At 32.6% G+C, this 20,919-nt stretch overlaps 1 protein-coding gene across 3 annotated transcripts in view; it reads right to left on the bottom strand.

Moving 5' to 3' along the window:
* The window catches only part of LOC123941429 (pleckstrin homology domain interacting protein), a 133,258-nt gene that overhangs the window by 24,268 nt on the left and 88,071 nt on the right, over nucleotides 1–20,919 (bottom strand). For all 3 annotated transcript variants that reach the window (XM_046004559.1, XM_046004561.1, XM_046004560.1), the window contains exons 21-31: nucleotides 19,964–20,104; nucleotides 17,580–17,656; nucleotides 16,086–16,317; nucleotides 10,647–10,766; nucleotides 8,849–8,956; nucleotides 8,167–8,291; nucleotides 7,951–8,033; nucleotides 4,335–4,446; nucleotides 3,901–3,962; nucleotides 1,431–1,586; nucleotides 70–190 (exon numbers count right to left, since the gene is read on the bottom strand). In XM_046004559.1, coding sequence (XP_045860515.1) covers nucleotides 70–190; nucleotides 1,431–1,586; nucleotides 3,901–3,962; nucleotides 4,335–4,446; nucleotides 7,951–8,033; nucleotides 8,167–8,291; nucleotides 8,849–8,956; nucleotides 10,647–10,766; nucleotides 16,086–16,317; nucleotides 17,580–17,656; nucleotides 19,964–20,104 — 1,337 coding nt within the window. The remainder of the gene's footprint in view (nucleotides 1–69; nucleotides 191–1,430; nucleotides 1,587–3,900; nucleotides 3,963–4,334; nucleotides 4,447–7,950; nucleotides 8,034–8,166; nucleotides 8,292–8,848; nucleotides 8,957–10,646; nucleotides 10,767–16,085; nucleotides 16,318–17,579; nucleotides 17,657–19,963; nucleotides 20,105–20,919) is intronic.

The raw sequence follows: 20,919 nt of genomic DNA, 5'->3' as shown, positions 1-20,919 counted from the left end.
AAAGTTTCAGAAACACTCAAGGATCATTTAGTTTTCTTTTGGTAGCAGCTACAGCAAATGGGTTCTAACCTGTAAAACCTGTTTTCCAGTCTTTGTTTAATTGTACTTAAATCCGTTGGATATGCCACTACAGTGCAATACATGGGATAGGCTTGTAGATCCACAGGGGCCACAAATGCTGAAGCAATATCTAGAATTAAAAAAATAGCTTTTATGTTTTTTTTTTTATTGTTTCAACTACTTCACAGACAATTCTGCTTGATTTAAGATAAATTCTGATCCACAAAACCATTAGACTGCCATTGTCTTTTCATAGTAAATATAGTTTAGCTAGACTAATACAGTTTCACTGCTTATATGTCTACATTTTACACTGCAAAATTCTAGGGATATCTGTTATTCAGATTCCCTTAGAAGACAAGAAATGACAGACAATACCTAAATCTGACCTATTAAGTACACATACATTTCTGTACTAAAAACCTAGCCATTCCTGAATCTGTAGGTTTTTGACAGTCATTCTGTCAATAACAATATAATAACACATTCCATCCAAATGTAACCTGACTTTCTCAAAACTTATCGCCTTAACTTAATTCTGTGAAATCTCATGCAAGCACTCAGAGAAGAAACGGATCCAGAAGTCTTTGAGTCAATGTCACTGACCAAAAGGCACACAGTAAACTGAACCTGGCAAAGACGGCTTTTTATTTATTTATTTAGTCTCATTCATATACAGTATAAGACAACCTCCTATGCTAAAATACTACTAAAAGTATTTAAGATATGTATGATACTCTTTAAATAAAGTGTTGGCATAGTAAAAAAGACTTCAGATGAAAGTATTATCCAGTATGTGTCTCCAGTGTCTTCACCTCTAAATCATAATTTTTTCCTCTTTGAAGTCTGATTCCTTACTGACAGGGGGGTTGCTACAAACCACCATACTCATTTAAAGTTGTTTTAAAAGCCCAGAATTCAGATAACAACAAGTTCTGTGGCACTGTTTTTTTTTTTTTTTAAATGAGACAAAGCAGTTCAGTATTATCTTCCTTCCTGTTAGTTAAGGGGAGAACTGGTACAGTTTGTAATTTACGTTTCAATCCTCCTCTCCAAATTCACATCATGTCAGCTTACATAGGTTGAAGGATTTCAAATCAAGTTCTGAAGGATCCAGACTTTTCACAGGTACCCCTGGCATTTCTGGGGGCCTGCACTCTAAAATTCAGCTACAGCAACCCCATTTTTAATTGTTCTAGATACTCAAAAACCTATGTAAGATCTCATTTGAGAGAAAGAAAGAAATTCCACTTAAAAATGTTTGAAAACCACTGACATGATATTGCAAAAACAAATTTTATTTTCGATTTTTCCTTTCCTTTGCTTTCTGCCAGTTTTTTCTATATTCCTGTGTTACTATTATTATTTACCTAGTGTCATCAGCTGGTTTATTCCTGCCACAATTCTTTCACATTCTTCATCCCTGGGATTGGAACCCCATTCTCCATCAAGAGGTTTATAAATCAACGATCTGCATTCAACATCAGTTAAAGGAACACTAGTACCTAGTTCTTCAGGAAATACAGCTGAAATACACAGAAAAGCAAATTTAGTGAAAATTTGTGATTTCTGCTACCATTTAGGTTACCTGTAAAAAGTAGAGTTCACATTGTCAAAAAAACTAGAATGTAATTTTGTAAAGATCTGGTTAGTATGTATTTTCATTTAAAAAAAAGAATGTTTCAAGGGCCAATAAAATTTATATTTTGAAACATTAATTTTATAAATAATTCTCTAGATGAGCATATAATTACTTCTCTAAAATTATACCTGACAATTTGCTCTACTATTAGTTTCAGGTAAAGGACAAAGTATTTCTGTAAAATGATGCTTAACCTTGCAAGTTTTCTGAATCTTTTCATGATATTTATTTTAATAAAACATACACCAGGTGAAACTGAACTAAAATGGTGTTTTTCACAAGCACTTCAAAGTCTTAACTTTTTTTTAGTGTAGGAACAGAGAGAATTATCAATACTAAGATGATTCATGTTTATTGCTTTTAAATTATGAAGGTATGCTTTCTGCATACATTAGGAAGGAGTGGTGACATAAAACCTACAAATCTGCCAAGTAACATTTTCTCTGAACTAGATTTCATCAGAGAAACACTGGAAAATATGCTACTATTTGTATACAAAATTCTTTCTCCTCAATGTAATTAAACCACTGAATGCACATGTATATGTATGCAGACAGAACAAAAACAACAAAAATCCCCCCTTCACAAACGGATATATTTAGGTAGGAAACAAATAGTGTATTAATGCCACTAATTCATTTCAAGAAATACCCCAAGCAATACAACACTGACTAGGTTCATTTCTCTCATACACAGTAGTTCAATGTGACTGCAACCTCAAACTTAAGAAAGAAAAGAAATAAAAAAAGATAAGCCATGTAACATCATTCTAAGTTGTTCAAGATATTTTATAGTTTTAGGATGGCAGGGTCGTTCAGTCAGTTAAGCATCTGCCTTCGGCTCAGGTCATGATCCCAGGGTCCTGGGATCGAGTCCCACATCTGGCTCCTTGCTCAGAAGGAGCCTGCTTCTCCCTCTGCCTGCTGCTACCCCTGCTTGTGAGTGCTCTCTCTGACAAATAAATAAAATCTTAATTAGAAAAAAGATATTTAATAGTTTCAAAAAGCTCTAATTTAGCAGTGAGATAAAAAATATGTTATTGGTATTAAATTTTCAAAGTGATAATTTCTAGAAACTATTCTTAGATAATATCAGCATGTCTTTTTCTCATTTCTAAGGTTTTCCTGATTAGATTTAACTTTTCCAAGTTATCTTTTCTCTGATTTTTTAGAATATAATAACTAGTGAGCAACTCCATTATAAATGATTATTTCTATTATGTCACATGATTTTTTCCCTTTTGTTTTTTAAAGTTTTTATTCTTACCTGATGGGAAAAGTGATATATTGTAGGAAAAAAAATACACAATAATGTAAAAGATAATTTGTGGAAGTCATTATAGTCCTATCCTTTATAAATAATCATTAGTAATATTCTGGAATATATATTCTTTCAAATCCTTTTATGCATATGCAATTGTGTGGGCTGTATTTTTTTAAAAATAGAAACAAAAAATGGGCATTGGGGTAGATGAAAAATACACTCTGCAGGCTTCAGCTCCACTGGCCTTTTCTCAGTTCAGGAAGATGTCTTACTGCCTAAGGCTAACTCCCAAGTCCTAAGGCAATTATCATGCCATATAGTTATTATTAGCAGTAGTAAACTACTACTTGTGGAGGTCCTTAAATGAGTTTAAGGTTCTACAATAAGCACTTTATACACATGATGTCATTTAATCCTCACAGAAGCCCTGTAAGGTGTCAGTTTACAGAATTTCAGAGATTGAAGTCCTAAAAATCTGAAGTTTTGAGACTGTTAAAGAACTTGCCAAGATGATCTAGATAGAATACGGCAGTGATAGGGTATGAATCTAGGTCTCACTCAAAAGGCTAAACTCTTAATGTCTTATTTTTATTTTTCAGTGTTCTGCTGATGTTAAAAAAAAAAAAAAAAATCTTTGTTCCAAAGTGCTTACTTTCCAGGAGTGAACAATAATTTTCATATTTTGCTGTTAACTAACTTCAATCTTTCCTGTAAGATTATGAATTCCAAGTGGACAAAGATTATGTCTATCTTGTTCACTGCTATGCCTTCCCTACCTCCAGTCCAAGATCAATAACAAGTGTACAATAAATAACTGCTGAATGAGTATTTTCTATATGATCTTCATAACAACCCTACGCAGTAACAAGGCAGCAAATCAGATTCCTTATTTAAGAAATTAATTTTGTAACACAAAAAGCCCAATATACACTTACCATTATTAGGAATAAGCTCCATATCCCAAGGACTCATCTTTTCTGTATCTCCATTGTCCCAGCTTAAAGGAAGGAAAATCCCTATGTTAAAGAAAATCTAAATACTGTGTTACAAGTTTTATAAAATCACATTATAAAAATAACTGCTTCAAATGTTTAAAAGAATTCAAGTGTTTAAAAGAAATGCCTTTGTCACTTTATATTAATAGATGGGGAAAACATTAAAAGTAAGTCAAGCTGGAGGCGTTCAACTCCTGACTTTGGCTCAGGTCATGATCTCAGGGGTCATAAGATTGAGCCCATCTGTACTGGGCCTGGAGTCTGCTTAAGACTCTTTCTCTCCCTTTTCTTCTGCACCGCCACTACCCTCGCCCCGCCTCCCCTTGCAAATAAGGTAACCAAGCTAAACTAAAATACAACAAACACTCCCTTACCAAACATTATAGCACTGAAACAAACTATCAGGGTACTCTGGCTGAAGAGGTTCCTGGCTTTCAATTGTTCCAAACCACCAAGCATCATCTATGACTGATCTGAAACGGTCACCTAGACAAAAACAAAAGCCATCTCATTACTCTGAAATTTATTGCTGCTGTTGTTACTCCTTTCTCCCAAAGTATTCCTTTAAGATACTTACTATTGTATAATTTCAGGAAACATATAAAAAGTGATCTACACACTCCAAAATAAATAAATGAATAAAATTGGCAAGATTGAGGAAAAAAGTTATTTAATAAACATAACAGTGTGACTTACCAGTTTCCAGTACCATACATCTTATTAGGGTCAGGAGAAATTCACACTTAGGTTAAGCATTTTTACCAACCCAGAATTTAAAATTCATCATTAGGATTATGCCCAAACTCCTCATTCAAATAAAAGCATGGTTTAGATAATTAATGCCCAACAAACATTTTTATTTTTAATTTCTTGCTTTCTATAGGCAAGTTACTCCAACAATCAAGACTCTAGCCTAGAAACCGTAACAAGAAAACATCCAACCTGCCTTCCTTCATGTCAATCATCCTGAAGTTATAACACTCATGTATACACTCACTTTCTCTTTTCTATAAAAACAAGAGAGTAACAAAAAGAAAAACAACTAATCCTTATAAAACAGACAGCACTTCTTGTGTTCCTTTCCTTACCTAATTGCAATCAGCTATTATCCTGCCACTAAAACGACGTCCCCCAAAGACCCTAATAAACTATCTTCTCAGCTTCCTGCCATGTCATATGAAAACTGTAAATCACCCTCTTCCTTACTCTTTCCTCTTCCTTGGCTTTCACAGTACGGAGTGTTTTCTCCTAGTAAGGATAGGTTAGGGTCTGAAAGACAAGTTCAAATAACTTATCTGTGTGATTTCAAACAAATTAATTATTTTAGAACTCATCTGAGTAAGTTTCATTTTCAAACCCATAAAGAGACAAGTATATGTTCATATTCTTTTTTATCAAAAACGATTTAAAAGTTTATAGAGACATACAACATAAAATGAATTAAAAATTAAAAAAAAAGATAAAAAAATTTAATGACAAAAAATACAAGTTGGGAGCCAGGAGTAAGTTAATAGAACACAACTACATGTTTTCAAGTTATATTTAACTTTGAATGGGTATGCATTGGGGCCCAAATTTAGATTCAAGCATTCTAACAGGCAGTGATAAAAGGAAAACATGATCTATTACCAGATAGTCCTTAATTGCTCTTTAGATGCATCTTAGTGACACTGAACTTAGTGAGAAGATACCATATAATTAATAAACAGCATTCTTGACACCACCACAACCTTAAACACAATGATGAGTTTCAAAGAGCTATTTTTTATGATCCTGCATACACTAATGACATTATGCTAAAGAGGAAGAAATGGGTGATGTATGCCTAACCACAATGAATAATACCGTAGAAATTAAGTGGGGGAATAGAGTATACCATTTGGAGTAAGTTTTAAAAATTTTAAATGGCTATCAGTAGATAGATGCCTATTTCCTCAGAAATAAAAGACTAAGTAGTACTAACTTTAGAAGAAATCATTAATCTATATATTTACAGAGGAAAAAACAGCTATGATCCAGATGAGAAAATTCCAATGTACATCCATCATTTGAAATATCTCTTTGATATGTCTACCGCTTGCCGTACTTCTTTACTTAGGTTGTTATCAACTCATTTCTGGAATATTCCTGGATTCTGACCACTAATCTTTGTTCTGCAATTTCCTGCAGATGCAGGTCTTTAAAAAAATAAAATTTTTCAGTGACACATGCAAATAATTTAAAAAACAAGTGTACTAAAGGCTTATAATCAAAACCAAAAAAATCTTTAACTCTTGTAACTATTTCTTAAATTTAGATTTCTAAATAATTAGAGCTATTTCTTCACTCCCCAATTTTAGACATTAAGTATTGACCTCTCCATATAATTGTATGTAATTATGTCTATTTTATTTAATCCGTATCATCTCTATCATAACTATGTAAATATTGTTTGCTACAGAACCAAATAGCACACAATTCCATTCTTCTATAATTCTGTATAACTGCTTCACTTTTTTTTTCTTTTTTTGTGATTGGTTTTCTCTGGATTTACAATTAAGTCTTCCCACATGCTTTAAGAGCTTAAACTATAAAACATCCTTCAACATAATTTCCAACAAAGTTAGACACATTAGGTAATTCATCAGTTCCATTTTCTGTCTTTCCTTAAGACTTTGCTCTTGGAGGACAACAACTTTTAAACTGGTCATTTTACAGATTTGCTGGGACAGATGCTATGCTGAGACTTCTACTATTACTGGGAATTCATTTTGGCTCTTTCCTATTCTGGATTTCCTGTCTCCTGGAGGACTTTCATGTCTTTCCCTTCCTTGGTTCATTCCCCTATTTGGTAGAACACATCTTTTAAAGCCTCCAGGAAAATGGTGTAATGGAATTTATGGGGAATGTAAATTCTTTTTGATAACTCCCATGTCTCTAATTTTAGTAACTTGTATTTGTCTTAATTTTTAGAATACACATGTAAATTTCTAAGTTTACCAAGACCAAATACGACTTATCACCATGCCAATGCCTTCCAATGGCACTGGAGGAGAGATGGACTGGCCTTATCAACAGATGTGCTTTTTCAAACCAAATATGCCATATATGTACCACATCCCACTTCAAGATGACAAAGAGTGGCTGGCCTCTTTGAAAATTAAAAAAAAAGAAAAATACTCAAATGAATTGCACATCCATGTGAACATAAATTAATGTATCTTAAATGCCTGGAAACTTTTAAGAATTTTAAAGTTTCTTTTGAGTCTTATTTACAATATTAAGTTTAAAAATTATAACAGATTAGACCAATAAAAGAAAAATGCCAGTTCAGCTTTGGTCCCAAATTACTGAACATTTTGAACTGGAAGATGTCTTTTGCTTCAACTGTGAATTCTGTTATATTTTTAGATGAAAATTTAATTCAACACATAAAACAGCTAAAGAAATACCTATAAACAGTTTTATAACCATTACCAAATCTGGAGAGAAAATGTTTAGAATTTCAGCATCGACGAGATTAAAAGGACAATTGACCTTTGAACAATATAGGTTTGAACTGTGTAAGTCTACTTATACTTGGGATTTTTTTTCCGATACAGTACAATACTATAAATGCATTTTTTCTTCCTTATGATTTCTTAATAACATTTTCTTTTCTCTAGCTTCCTTTACTGTAAGAATAGTTATACAAAACATGTTACTTGATTACGTATGTCATCAAGTAAGGCTCTTGGTCAACAGTAGGCTATTAGTAGTTAACTCTTCAAGCAATTAAAGTTACACACAGATATTCCACTATGCAATGTGTCAGCACTCCTAATCCTTGCAGTTGTTCAATGGTCAACTGTATTTTAAATAGCTGACATTATTACATCTTCTTACCTTGTTATTAACATTCCCACAAATGGCAAGAAGATTTATCTTTTTTCTGAATCATTAAAAATAGTAAATCACTTATTATATTAAAAAAAATAACAAACATGTATGTTTTCTAAATAAATTACCCACCTATGTTCCACCGCCTATATTTTGCATCATCAAACTGTTGTCTCAAGACGAGAAAATCTATAACATCAGGCATATCGTGGTATCTAATTACAAACAGAAACAAACTGATTAGGTCATATATACCTAAAATTATCTCAAAGAAGTTAAAATTTATCTGAATCATCTTAAAACAATGTGCAATACTAAGAAACGACTGCCTCCTTCAACAGTCCTTACTTCATGGTAAATGATCCACCAGTCAGTTTACCAGTATCAGGATCTAGAAAAGCAAGTTTAAGGCAGCAAAGGGTAGGCAATCCCACTTCATACTTTATGCCAACTATTTTCATCAGTTCTTGTTCCTGAGAAAGATATAGAAAATAAATCATCTTTATAAAATAAATCATAAAATAAACTGATAAATATAATCAAAACATTTCTCCATTTCAATCTTGATCTAGGTGGTGATTATTAATCTGTGCACACAAAACTTTCCTGACCTGTGTACTGAAGCATATTTGTGCCCTTTAGAATTAACAAATTTTATCTCAGTAAAAACTTTTTAAAAAAGGGAAAAATTTATTGAAATGCAAGTTTTCCAATACAGTTCCAAAGACCGCTACAAAATTTTGAACTCTGGCTGATAAGTCTAAAAATACTTATTTGCAAATATGAAGTTTACCTTAGACATCAGTGTTAACTTTCACTATAATTACACTTTGTACCCAAATTATAAACTATCAGAATACATAAATTCAATCTTACATTTCTTTGAAAATTAAATATCTCTTAGTCTCCAGGATTGCTCCAATTAAAAAATAAATCTTCATGAAACAGTTTCTTATGGTGAAAAGAGTAACATTCAATACAACTTTCTACATAATACAAAATTGCACCTTTTAAGTAATAAACACCATACCCGTAGTTCCATTTTATGCCATGGCTGTTTTTTGGGATTGATACTATAAATCTTATTTTTCCGGGCCATTTCAACATAAGCTTCATGTCCCTGCCGGAAGTAATAAACCTAAAAAGTAAATAAAAGCCAGAATTTTAAACCTTGAATGTTTCCTTTAACCCAAGATGCAAGGTATCAGCTAAGAGAGAATTTAGTATCCTTTCAAAAGAAATTCTAATATTTTGATATTTTTTCCTTCTTTTCTTCCCATTGTCCTAATTCCATTTAATCATAAACAAAGTGTTCTAAATAACATTACTTTGGTTATACAGTGAGAGTATAAAATGAGCAGTTTGTCTCACTGTTTTATTTTTGCATTCAATGTAAGTTGACCTATGCTATAAAACAAAGTAAGCTGTAACTAGAAGTCATGATCAGTTTATTATTCATGTATTTTGGTAGCAAGTGGTTTGTACATATGCAGCAAACTTTGAAATGAAAAATGTATTTTTAAGCATATTTTATCCTTATAAAGAGAGCAAGGCATATAACTTATCCTCATTTTATGAAGTTCAGATTTAAATGACACCTGACTACCATCTTGGTATCTACTAGCATTTGACATAGTAAGTCTGATACCAAGTATTCTTCCCACTACAAAAAAATAGTGGAGCTTGTTATTATGTTATTAAATATTTTAAAATGCTATTAAGATTTTGGGATATCCACTATTCTACGTACTTTTCTTCTATTCATTAGTATCACTATTGCTCCAACTGTTTGAAATTTCAAAAGAATAATGCTAAATAATGAGAACTGACCTGCTTAAGCACCAACAATTAAAAAGACAACTTAAACACTGTGAAAGAGAATTATTCAATAAGGATTTACAAACTTTCTAGTTACCTTGAATATATTAAATATAATTTAATCAAGCATCTTCTTGATGCTCAAGGACCTGTTAGGCTCTATCACTGTACCAAATTACAACAATACAGAAATGTTCTGTGCTCTTCAAGTCTTCTTAAGTAGGTTGCCTAAATGAATTTTTTTCAGACTACTCTTTAGAGTTACTCCAGCATTAAAAATGTTTTTGTTTCTTTTTTTTTTTTTAAACTGTCAACTGTCACTTGCCACTTTCTATTGCTAATTAGTGTGGTTTGCTAAAGAAGCCCATATTGTACTTCCTAATTTATTACTGCCAACCTACTGGCTGCCAGACGACTGATTCTTAACACTTATGCATTAAAATAAGAAGACATGAACACTGGACTGGGAAATTTTGATCTAAGATCTTAAATTTTCATTTCAAATTCATAAGTACCTAGTCCAAAATGATGACCAATCACATTTTCTTTGAAGTAGTTTTGATTCTAGCAAATTTTTAAAAAGATCTAATTATAAACACTGTATTTAAATGAAAACTTATCAAATAAAATTAAATAAAAATAAAATGCTAATTGCATTTTTCCTTTAAAATGTTATGTATTTAAGCCTTAAGCTAAGAAAAATAAATTTTTAGAAAGAAAATGAACAGTAGAATCCTCTTATTAAAAAAAAACCTAGTTTTTAAAATGCCAATAAAATTTCCATTCTCTTACAATATTTAGTTTTGCTACTACAATACTTAAAGTTGCAAGCGGCCTCAGAAAAGATCAGAACTTTCCTCCTAATTACACCTTTTCCATACACAGCTTATAAACATCTAAAATGAGATACTTTATGCAACTACCGTTTTCTACAATTTCAAGAGCTATTTTTAAAAAAGCTTAAAGATACCTCAAAGAAACAAAGACTGTTCTTAAAAGTTTAAAAGTACCTCATCACCCATCTGCGGCACAAATGGACATCTTCGGGGAAGAGTATCTGTAATCCATGTTGAAGGTAACCATTCTTCTAATGTCAAACCATTTTCTGTTAGTTCTCCTACAGCCAATCTCTAAGAGTTTAGAACATTATAAAGTAGTATTATCACAAAAACAATCATCTTTCAATCTGTCCTTTAAAATACTGATAGGGGTGCCTGGGTGGTGGAGTAAGTCAAACATCTGATTCTTGGTTTCAGCTCAAGTTATGATCTAGGATCCTGAGACTGAGGCTCACGTCAGGCTCCATACTCAGGGTGGAGTCTGCTTAAGACTCTCTCTTGCTCTCTTTTTGCCCCTCTCCTCTGTGCTTTCTTGCCCTCTTAAATAAATAAATAAATCTTTAAAAAAATAAAATAAGTATAAAGGTGATTAAAGGGAAGATCTTTCAACAAAAATATATATTAAGTATTTAAAAACCTTATTTTCGGGCACCTGGGTGGCTCAGTCAGTTAAGTGACTGTCTTGGGCTGAGGTCATGATCTGGGGTCCTGGGATCCTGAGACTGAGCCCTGCATCGGGTTCCCTGCTCAGGGGAGAGTCTGCATCTCCCTCTCACTCTCCCTCTTTCTCAAATAAATAAGTACAATCTTAAGAAAAAAAATAAAATAAACCCTTATTTTTTTTTTATGGCAGAAGTATTGTTATTAGCTATTTGATCTTTCCAAATCACTGCATAAAAAAGAACTCGATGAACCAAACAACATTCAGAACAAGACTGGTTCAACAAGATATTCTCATAAACCCCAAAGTGTAAGTTCTGTGTAATCTCCTTCTCAAAATCCTATCCTCTTTATCAGTATTTGTAACAAACCAAGTCATACTCCAGTTTTTTCTTTTTTTTTTTTAAAATCATAGTCATGGCATGTTAGTAAGAACGAAATAAGAAATTTTCATATGGGCTGAGTAGTGGAAAATGCAGAAGGCTAATTGTTTTAGTGGGGTGGGCATTATACAAAGCCCAGAAATATTTTCTCCCCATTTTGAAGTAGTCATTTCACACCTGGCTCATAATTAGTTTCTAGAAAAAATATTTCTATCAAAAATTTTTTTTCCAAACACAATGTCATCAAGCCAGGTCCCTTGCTTTTTTTTTTTTAAGTGAACCCTATGCCTGATGTGGGGCTTGAACTCATGACCCTGAGATTAAGAGCTGCATGCTCTACTGACTGAGCCAGCCAGGTGTCCCCAGGTCCCTTTAACTTCTGTGGCTAAATATAAAAATAGACCTGTGAGAAAAAGTTTTTTTTTAACTTTTCCCATAAGTTGCCATTATTGTCTGGATAAGACTTATGGTTATAAATATGATCATTCCAATTTAATAGCTAACTTACCTAGTTTCCTTAGACTTAGGAAAAATGGACTTTCTAACAGCCCTTGAAACCTCCGAGAAACTTCACGCAGTTGACTAAAAGTTTTAGCTGAGTGTTTGTATAGTAAGACTTCTAAATTTTATTCTCGTGTTTTTAAAAAAAGGTAGTTATCATTGTGACTTAACACAAGTTCACTGAAGGAAGTATCGGGATATCAGAGAACACTACAGAAGGTACTGCTAACAGCTGTTACTCAATATACATTTTCCTCTTATTCCTACTAAACACAACTTGTTTCTCAAACATATCAGGAGTGCTCTCTCTTTGAAGAGTAAGGGAGGGATAAAGGAGTTTGGCATTTACTATATGTGAGAAAGGTCCACTGGAGGATTTTAGACAAAGAGTGACAGAATCTGACTTTTAAAAGGATCACTGTGGATTCACCAGAGCAGGGATTTGCAAATTATAGCCCATGGTTCAAGTCTAGCTGCTTCTACTTTTATAAATCAAATTTTATTGGAACATATCCATATCCATCCATTTATGTATTATCTATGGCTGCTCTCAGGCTACAACAGCAGGCTAGTGGGTCCCAGAAAACGTTTGCAGATCCCTACTTTAATGAATAGAACCTAGGGTGAAAAGGGTGGAAGGAGAAAGACAGATGGAAGACTATTGCAGTAATACAACCAAGAGCTTATAGTGGCTCACGTGAGTGCGACAGCAGAAGTAGCAAAAAAGCACTTAAATGAATACATTTAGAAGACAGAGCCACACACACACAAAAACAAAAAACCCTCTGATAGACTGGATGTAGGATATGAGAGAAAAAGACAAATTTTTATGGATAACAGCACAGTTCTGGTGTAAATAAAAGAATTGTCAGTGTGAGAAGAGGAGAGCTGGAGAAGGGCAGAGGGGAAAACTTAGAAAATAAATTCTGTATGTGTTATTTTGAGAGATTAAGTCAGAGGATATTTGAAAAGTTAATTTATCCAGTTATTGAGCACCACTGTTACATGACAGAGTTAGAGCCACAGATTTTCAATTTTCTACACTGAAGTTTTGAGTTAAAGTGTGTTTGAAAAAGGTTTCCTTTGACTTAACAGAAAAAGGTAGGGAAAAGTCTGAAAATCATTAAATTCTAGCCTCAATATGGACTATTAATTGCACCAAGTATTTCTTCCCATAAGGAAAATATCTGTATCAACTGAAATAGCTAAAAACTTAAATGAAACCAGGTAAGTTGGTTATTAAATAGGAATGATCATATTTATAAGCGTAAGACTATGGTATGATATAGCCAAGAATCAGGATGATGATTAGGTCTTATTCCCCAATAATCCTTGAGAAACCTAGAATTTTTGGTTTAAGCAGATTTGTATCACATGATACTTAAAACCACTTAGGGGATAAACTGCATTAAATATTCCTCAAAATTTCAATTTTCTTAAATTTTAGAGATACAGGTAATTCACATCTTTCCTTTCTAATCATGGGAAATTCTTTTAGGTCCACCTCATATTTTACTTATTTTGGAAGCCTTACCTGAAACTCCCTTATTTGATTTCTGAATTACCACCTTTAAATTTAATCTGGCAATTAAATATATTAGATAATGTGATACTCTATTTTTATCTTAGGGGATTCAAGCAACTTGTTAGTCACACATTGTTTTGAGAATAAGTTATGTCTTACACTTTTTAACCCACTCTATTGCTTTGTAAGCTGTAGGCACTCAGTAAGAAATTTACTGATCTGGTTTCCAGAGTTCCTAATAGCATAATGGACATACATCAGATACGTATGAGATAACTTCACTGCATCTCTGGAGATTTTTTTTTTTTTTTTTTAAAGAGAGACAGTGTGAGTGAGCTGGGGGGGGCGGGGGAGAAAGGGAGACTTTTTTTTTTTAAATTTGTTTATTTTCAGCATAACAGTGTTCATTGTTTTTGCACCACACCCAGTGCTCCATGCAGTACGTGCTCTCCCTATTACCCACCACCTGGTTCCTCAACCTCCCACCCCTCAGCCCCTTCAAAACCCTCTGGTTGTTTTTCAGAGTCCATAGTCTCTCATGGTTATCTCCCCTTCCTTCAACTCCCTCTCCTCTCCATCTCCCCATGTCCTCCGTGTTCTTTGTTATGCTCCACAAATAAGTGAGACAATATGATACTTGACTCTCTCTGCTTGACTTATTTCGCTCAGCATAATCTCTTCCAGTGAGAGAGGGAGACTCTTAAGCAGGAACCATGCCTGCCCAATATAGAGCCTGCCTTGGGGTTCAATCTCATGATCTGAGCTGAAATCAAGAGTTGGATACTTAACCAGACTGAGCCACCTAGGCACCTCTGGAGAAATCTATTTTTAAATAAGCATTTTTCTGTTATCTGCCTGTTTTTGCTTAATTTGAATACAATTAGTCAGATGGAAAATATCTTTATCTTTTCATACATGCAGTAAATAATAATTACTTAATGATCTTTCAGTTACCTTCCAGCTCTACAATTCTATGCTTAAGAGGGAAATATGTTTATTTGAGACAAAAAGACTGAGCAATGAGAACAGTTCTTTCTATCTACTCTTAAATCCACTGGTAGACTAAAACCAACCCATGTGTACAAAAACCAAATTAAAGGGAATAGTCTGTAATATCCTTACACTTCATGATATTTAAAGTTTGTTCCACATAAATTGGTGGCACACAGATCCTACTGTAATACTTCAAGCAAAATAGAAAAACTAAAATATGCCAAACAGTAGGTGGATCCAAATGTGGCACTGCATGAAGAAGCCCAAGGCGTTAGTTTGGGGACAACTACCAAATCAAGAGCAATTAGGTGAAGTAAACTGCACTCTTGACCAAAAAAATTATGTTCTCACAGGGACTTAAACACTGTAAACCTCAAAAGTTCATCAAAACTGTCTTGAGATAAGAAAAAAAAAATTAGCCAGATACAGGGCTAAATCAGTTCTCTTTAACCTATCTGTGTACCACATAAGCAATGGGTTAACCTACTTTTATCAACAATGACAACACAGAGGAGAAAAATGTGGGCATACGGGTGATATTCTCTTTGGTAAATCTTTCCCAGACAAAAGCAAAGAAGGCAACAAGAATAGCAGGCTGTGGAACCCAAATTAAAGTAATTCATAATTATAAAGCTGAAATGAATAAGAGCTCAAGTGAAGCAGATAAAATACACATTTAAAACAGATGTATTCTTAAATTTTTCAAAGCTCTCTGGAGAGAAAGACCTTCTTAGTCTCCCTAGCATTTAATTCTGCATTTGACAACTTACATTTAATTCTAAAAATGAAAGAGGTTGAAAAAAAATCTTCCTTATATATTTTCAATTTATAGTCTTTTAGGGAACAGAAAACATGTCCCTTCTATTTCATTTACTTTAGAAATGAAATAGCTTATTTTTTAAAAGAATCCCATTTCCATAAGAGCTGACAAATCTTACTTCTGTTAACATTTATTTCTTACATTCTCTGATCTGTCTCAAATTATCCACAGACCAAAGATGAAGTAACAAACCAATACTGCTACTGACCTAAGGACTGTCTAATTATGGCTCACATGTTCTGTAAATTAATGAAAGCCTGTTAACAGTAGTGTCCTACTTTAGATTCATATTTGTCTAGTGGTCATCTATAACAAGTTCTGCCATAATTTTTCCAGGTGTTGTGCACTCTATGCTTTCTGGTTATTTTCAGCAATAACAATTAACAAGGATGGTAAAAAAGTAAAGGTAAGTATGTTTTGTAACATTTTTATATACACAAATGAATAAATCCCACCAGAATATAAAAAAAATCTTCTCATAAGATTAAATGTTCAATATTTAGAATACAATAATTCTGTAAGTAAATATTTTCATGTGCTAAACACTGATAATTTGAGTAAATTAAATGTTTTGTTATTATAGTATATTCTACTACTGTGTACTTGAGTTTTTTCCAATACTACTAGTATCCTAGTACACCTCAACAATGTTTATGTTCATCAATAGCACTTTTAAAATGAGTGCTTTTGTTTTGATAGAAAATAATTTATATTAAAACAAAACCAACCTTTTGTTTTCTTTCTTTGGGCTTCTTTTTCTTTGGTGATATTTGTCCGTCTTTTTCTTCATTTACTTTTTTCCTTTCTTTTTTAATCTGTTTTTGCTTCTGTTTTTCAGATTCTTCTTCTTCATCTGAACTGCTTTCTGCTTTCTTGGTTTTATGCTTGGGAATTTTCTTTGGTGGTTGCAGATTAATTCCTGCATCTGCTGTCCAGTCAGAATAATCACTAGAGTAGTCACTAGAGGGCAAAAAGGGATTTAAAAAATATTTATACTAGACATACTCTAAGACTTTGTCTTATAAAAATGTAAAGAGAGATCACAAAAAAGAATGAATAGACTAAAAATATTCCCCTTTCAACTCATCACCTTCTAAACAGTTTCTTAAAATTCTGTAGGCTTAACTTACTTAAATATCTCCAAAAAGTTTTCTAAAAAATGTCTAAAGCTTTAATTGAAACAATGAATTTAAGTGCCTTCTAAGACTTTAACAAAAATATTAATTTCTGTGTGTTGCCTATGTTCAAAATATCATGGGGCATACAAAAATAAGGAGCAAAGGGTCACTTTCCTCAATTCCAGGAACAGTACAAAGATAGTTTGGAATACTACAAGAGATATCCATATTGAGGAAGAGACATAGAGATTACTTTCTTGAGAGGAGGTGGGAGCTCTTGACCAGGGGAACTCCAATGGTAGAGCATTGCTGCCTTCATGATAACTGGATATGAAATGGGGGTGGGGTGGGGACTGTCAGAAGTGTTTTGGCCCAGTAGGAAGATTTTATTCATTATCTACTTATACGTTAGGTACATCTTATGCTTCAAAGAATGACACAATTCAGAAAAATACAGGCCTTTGTGTTTTACTTATCATTACCAACCATGTTTGCATTTCTTTTCAGTTTACCTTCAAAAGACCTAAGTTTTACTGAACTGATAATATTGCAAAAAAAGGATCCAGTTTTGTAATCTTCTGTTCTAATTTTAGTACATGAGAATATAACTTGATTTTGTATAATTTTAAAATATAAATGCTTTAAAGAAATCTAAGTTATACTACATTAAAATCAGTAATTAGTTCCCTATATTCAGTGATGTATGGCTTTATTCCTCTATAAAGATTAACACTGAAAGGACAGACTTTTCTGGAGCTTAATTCTACTACCACCACCTCTTATCCTTGTCCTGAATGTCCTTAGTAGGAATCTGCAAATATCTCCCCAAGAATAATCATCACAGATAACAATCCAATGATTAAGGTGCTTTCCAATATGACTTCATGATTTCATTTTAACTTGAAAATGATTTTGAAGAATTTAAAAAATATTTTCAGACATTACACTGGATGCATGGCAATGCATCCACAGAACAAAACATCTCTGAAGAAGAACAAAACTTTAAACCCAGAGAGATTCTGAAATGCGTTGCTGAAAAAATAAATTTTCAGCTTTCTAAAGATTTTATATTACATGTGAAGAAAAAGAAATTCATTGAATTACCTAGAACTGCCATCACTGTGCCATGCTCTCTCTTCCTCTTCCGATGTCCCACCACTAACAGCAACAACTTCACCTTCCTAAGAAATGTTTAATACATATTTTATTGTGTAATTTTACAAAATAACATTCTAGGATTATTAGAAAATATCAGTGCTATCTAATAGTACCAATCACATTAGGATATTTACAACAATTAAAACCTGATTTTAATTAGTCCTAAAACACAGATCTTATATTTTAATATAACAAAATGTATCCAGTGAAAAAAATGTACCCAATGAAATAATACCCATTAATACTGGATTCAGAGCAATCTCTCAGATGATTAACATACTGAGAACTTAAATTAGGAGTTCACATTTTACTTACTGTCATCATTACAATTAAAAATAGCTTTACTACACATATAAAAAGAGTATTCCAACTTAGGTATTATTTTAAACTTGTGGTAGAGGATTGAAAACTACCCAAACATAGTTTCTCTTTAGTAAATATTCTCTGCTCAATGTTGGATAGTCCAGTGATAGTCTGTAAGATCCAGTATCTTATGCAATTTCTCCCCGGCTCAAATAAAATTTTACACTTCAATAAGAGTAACAGGACAAATTAAGTAAGCTTTTAATATATTACAGAAGCTATTCTAAGCATGTGTATACATCATCCCATTTAATCTAGACAAAACACTACTGGCAATAGGGAGCAGTTATTTAAAGAGAAGAAATTAAAGCTTAAAAAGATTAAGAAATTTATCCTGGACAGCACAATTAATGAGCAACTAAGCTACTCTACAGTTTAGACTGCTCTCCACAAGAACGGTTCAGTGTTATTATTTGTTGGGCACATTCACAGAATTTTTCAAAATGATAATGAGATGTACTCCTTTATTAATTAAATAAAATAGCATATCTTGGGAGAAAAGTTTTCTCTTTTTGATGTTTTAATAATGAATTTGTATTACAGAGTTATTCCACAAAGTTTTGAAAATTAACCAAATATGAAAAGATCAAAATCCAACAGTAATTTTAGTTAGAAAATTTAATCTCTGCTCAATATAACTGAAAAAAAGAATGTAAACAAATGATCTGATTATTCTCTTCTTTACTATATATATTACTTCTTTAAAGGGAGAGAAAAGAAATGTACTTTTATATTCTTAGTACAAAATTAAAAGGTACTATACAGAAGTACAAACTATTCGAACCCCTCCAAAACAGGATTCTTTCCATTAATTAATATAATGTGCCCAAGATGATATTCTGTTCTCAATGTACTCCTCCTAGAAATTTATTTAATTGCTCTAAAAGAATGTTAAAATATAAGCAAATTAGTTTTGAAGACAAATGAAGGATTTAGTTAACTTCTTATGTAACAGATGTACCTAGAAACAACATTCTAATAAGCTGAATCATATTTGAAGTATTTTATAGGAACATATTAAGAGAATCATCCTAAATCTTTAAAAAATAAAGAAACATTTTATAGAGGCAAATAACTAGCCCACATATATTTTATGTTTTGCATGTATATCTAAACTGTCATGTATCATATTTGTTATTAGTATATTTGGTCTTTTTACCAGATTGGACAAACTTTTTTACCTGGTCACCCTAGGACCTAAAGCCATTGGAGAATAACTTTTCAACTATAGTTAGCATACTCTCAGTTTGAGTTTTATTGCCGTGTGTACAGAAAATATACTCAGAGAATTCCCATATATGTCTAACATTGCTTCTTAAATGTGTAACAGTAAGACCATAGAGTCTTACTTAACTGGGGGAGAGAGTGAGCAGGGTGGCGGGGTGGGGGTGGGGGCGGGGAGATGTTGTTAATAAGCTGTGATTGCAAATTGCTTTTATTGAAAAAATATGTAATTTAGTAGGGGCAATGATATTTATGGAAATAATTATATACAAGGAAAATTTAAAATAAATTGAAAAGTCATAATCTGGCATAGAGATCAAAAACTAACTGAAATTTCCATATGTCTATTAATTAGTCATTACACTTATAGACTAGTGCTTCATGGTACTATTTTAAAAGCCTGGCTTTAGAGTAAAAGGACCCTGGGTTTAATTCCTGCTGTGCCATTTAATAGTTAGGTACACAGGCAATCTAAACATCCTTGAACCTCAGATTCCTCATACATAAAATAGGAATAATTAATTCATATGCATTTGTTCTGTGAATTTGACATTATGAATATGTGTACTATGCCTGGAACATAAAAAAGAGGTCTTTAGTAAATGGTAACTATCACTATCACTGTAAGATCTAGAAATACCATCTTTGAGTTACATTTATAAATACATCAATGAATACAAAGAACAGTCATACTAAAACAAAGTTAAACTGCAAACAAATTTATAAATGTGCTGAGATCTTACATCTGAAGAACTAGTGCCATTTTCTATCTCTTCTGAAGGTCTAGGTGTCTCCTCCAAAGCAGATCTTGTACGGTAATTGTGTTGATTTGCCTGCTGCCGTTTGGATTCTCCGAGATCCAGGTAATGCTCATGAGCATGATTCTGGAAAAAGTAAATTTATTTAAAGTAGGATTAAAGAGCATGCTTTTTACTTTAAAAGTCATAAAATTTTTAATTATAAAAAATCCACTCATATATAAGATAATCATATAAGTGGACTATGGTACCAATTCAAATATTTTAACATTACATTAACTTAAATCGCAGGTTTGTGTTATGCTGAAATTCACTTGCTGGTTTAATAAGTCATAACAAAATTATTTTTCCTGCTTAAGTGATACAGACTAAAGGGTTCATAATAACAGACTAATAAATTCTCCTATACCCACACTAAACCTATAGAATAGATTTAAGAGAGGACCATGAGCTGTGAGGCATATGTAATAGGCAGAGACAAAGGAAACCAAAATGGTGGTCACAAACCACCCTGCCACTATGAGGCTAGGACACCAGTTGGCTGGCTCTTTTCTGCCACAGAACAAATATAGTAAATGAGAACACACTAATAAACAATCATCAAAAGAACCTGATAAAGTCCAACATGGTGACAGAGATGAACAAACTCAACTAACACAAGAATTCACACCTGAAAAAAAACCCAACTGTATCTATATAAAAAAAGAATAAAGATTACTTGCAAAAAAAGACTGACATCAGATTTATATATACAATATATCAAATACACAACATACAATAAAATCTTTAAAGTGACAGAAAATAACTTCGGATATCTATCACTACATATATTTTATATATATATATGTGTGTGTGTGTGTGTGTGTATAAAAAACTTTGGATATCTGTAACTATAATATAACTATAGCTCTAGCCTTTTTTGTTTTTCCTTCTCATTAAAC

This window comes from Meles meles, chromosome 5, assembly GCF_922984935.1.
Source record: "Meles meles chromosome 5, mMelMel3.1 paternal haplotype, whole genome shotgun sequence".
NCBI classification, from domain to species: domain Eukaryota; kingdom Metazoa; phylum Chordata; class Mammalia; order Carnivora; family Mustelidae; genus Meles; species Meles meles.
This window is presented reverse-complemented; position numbering and strand designations above follow the sequence as displayed.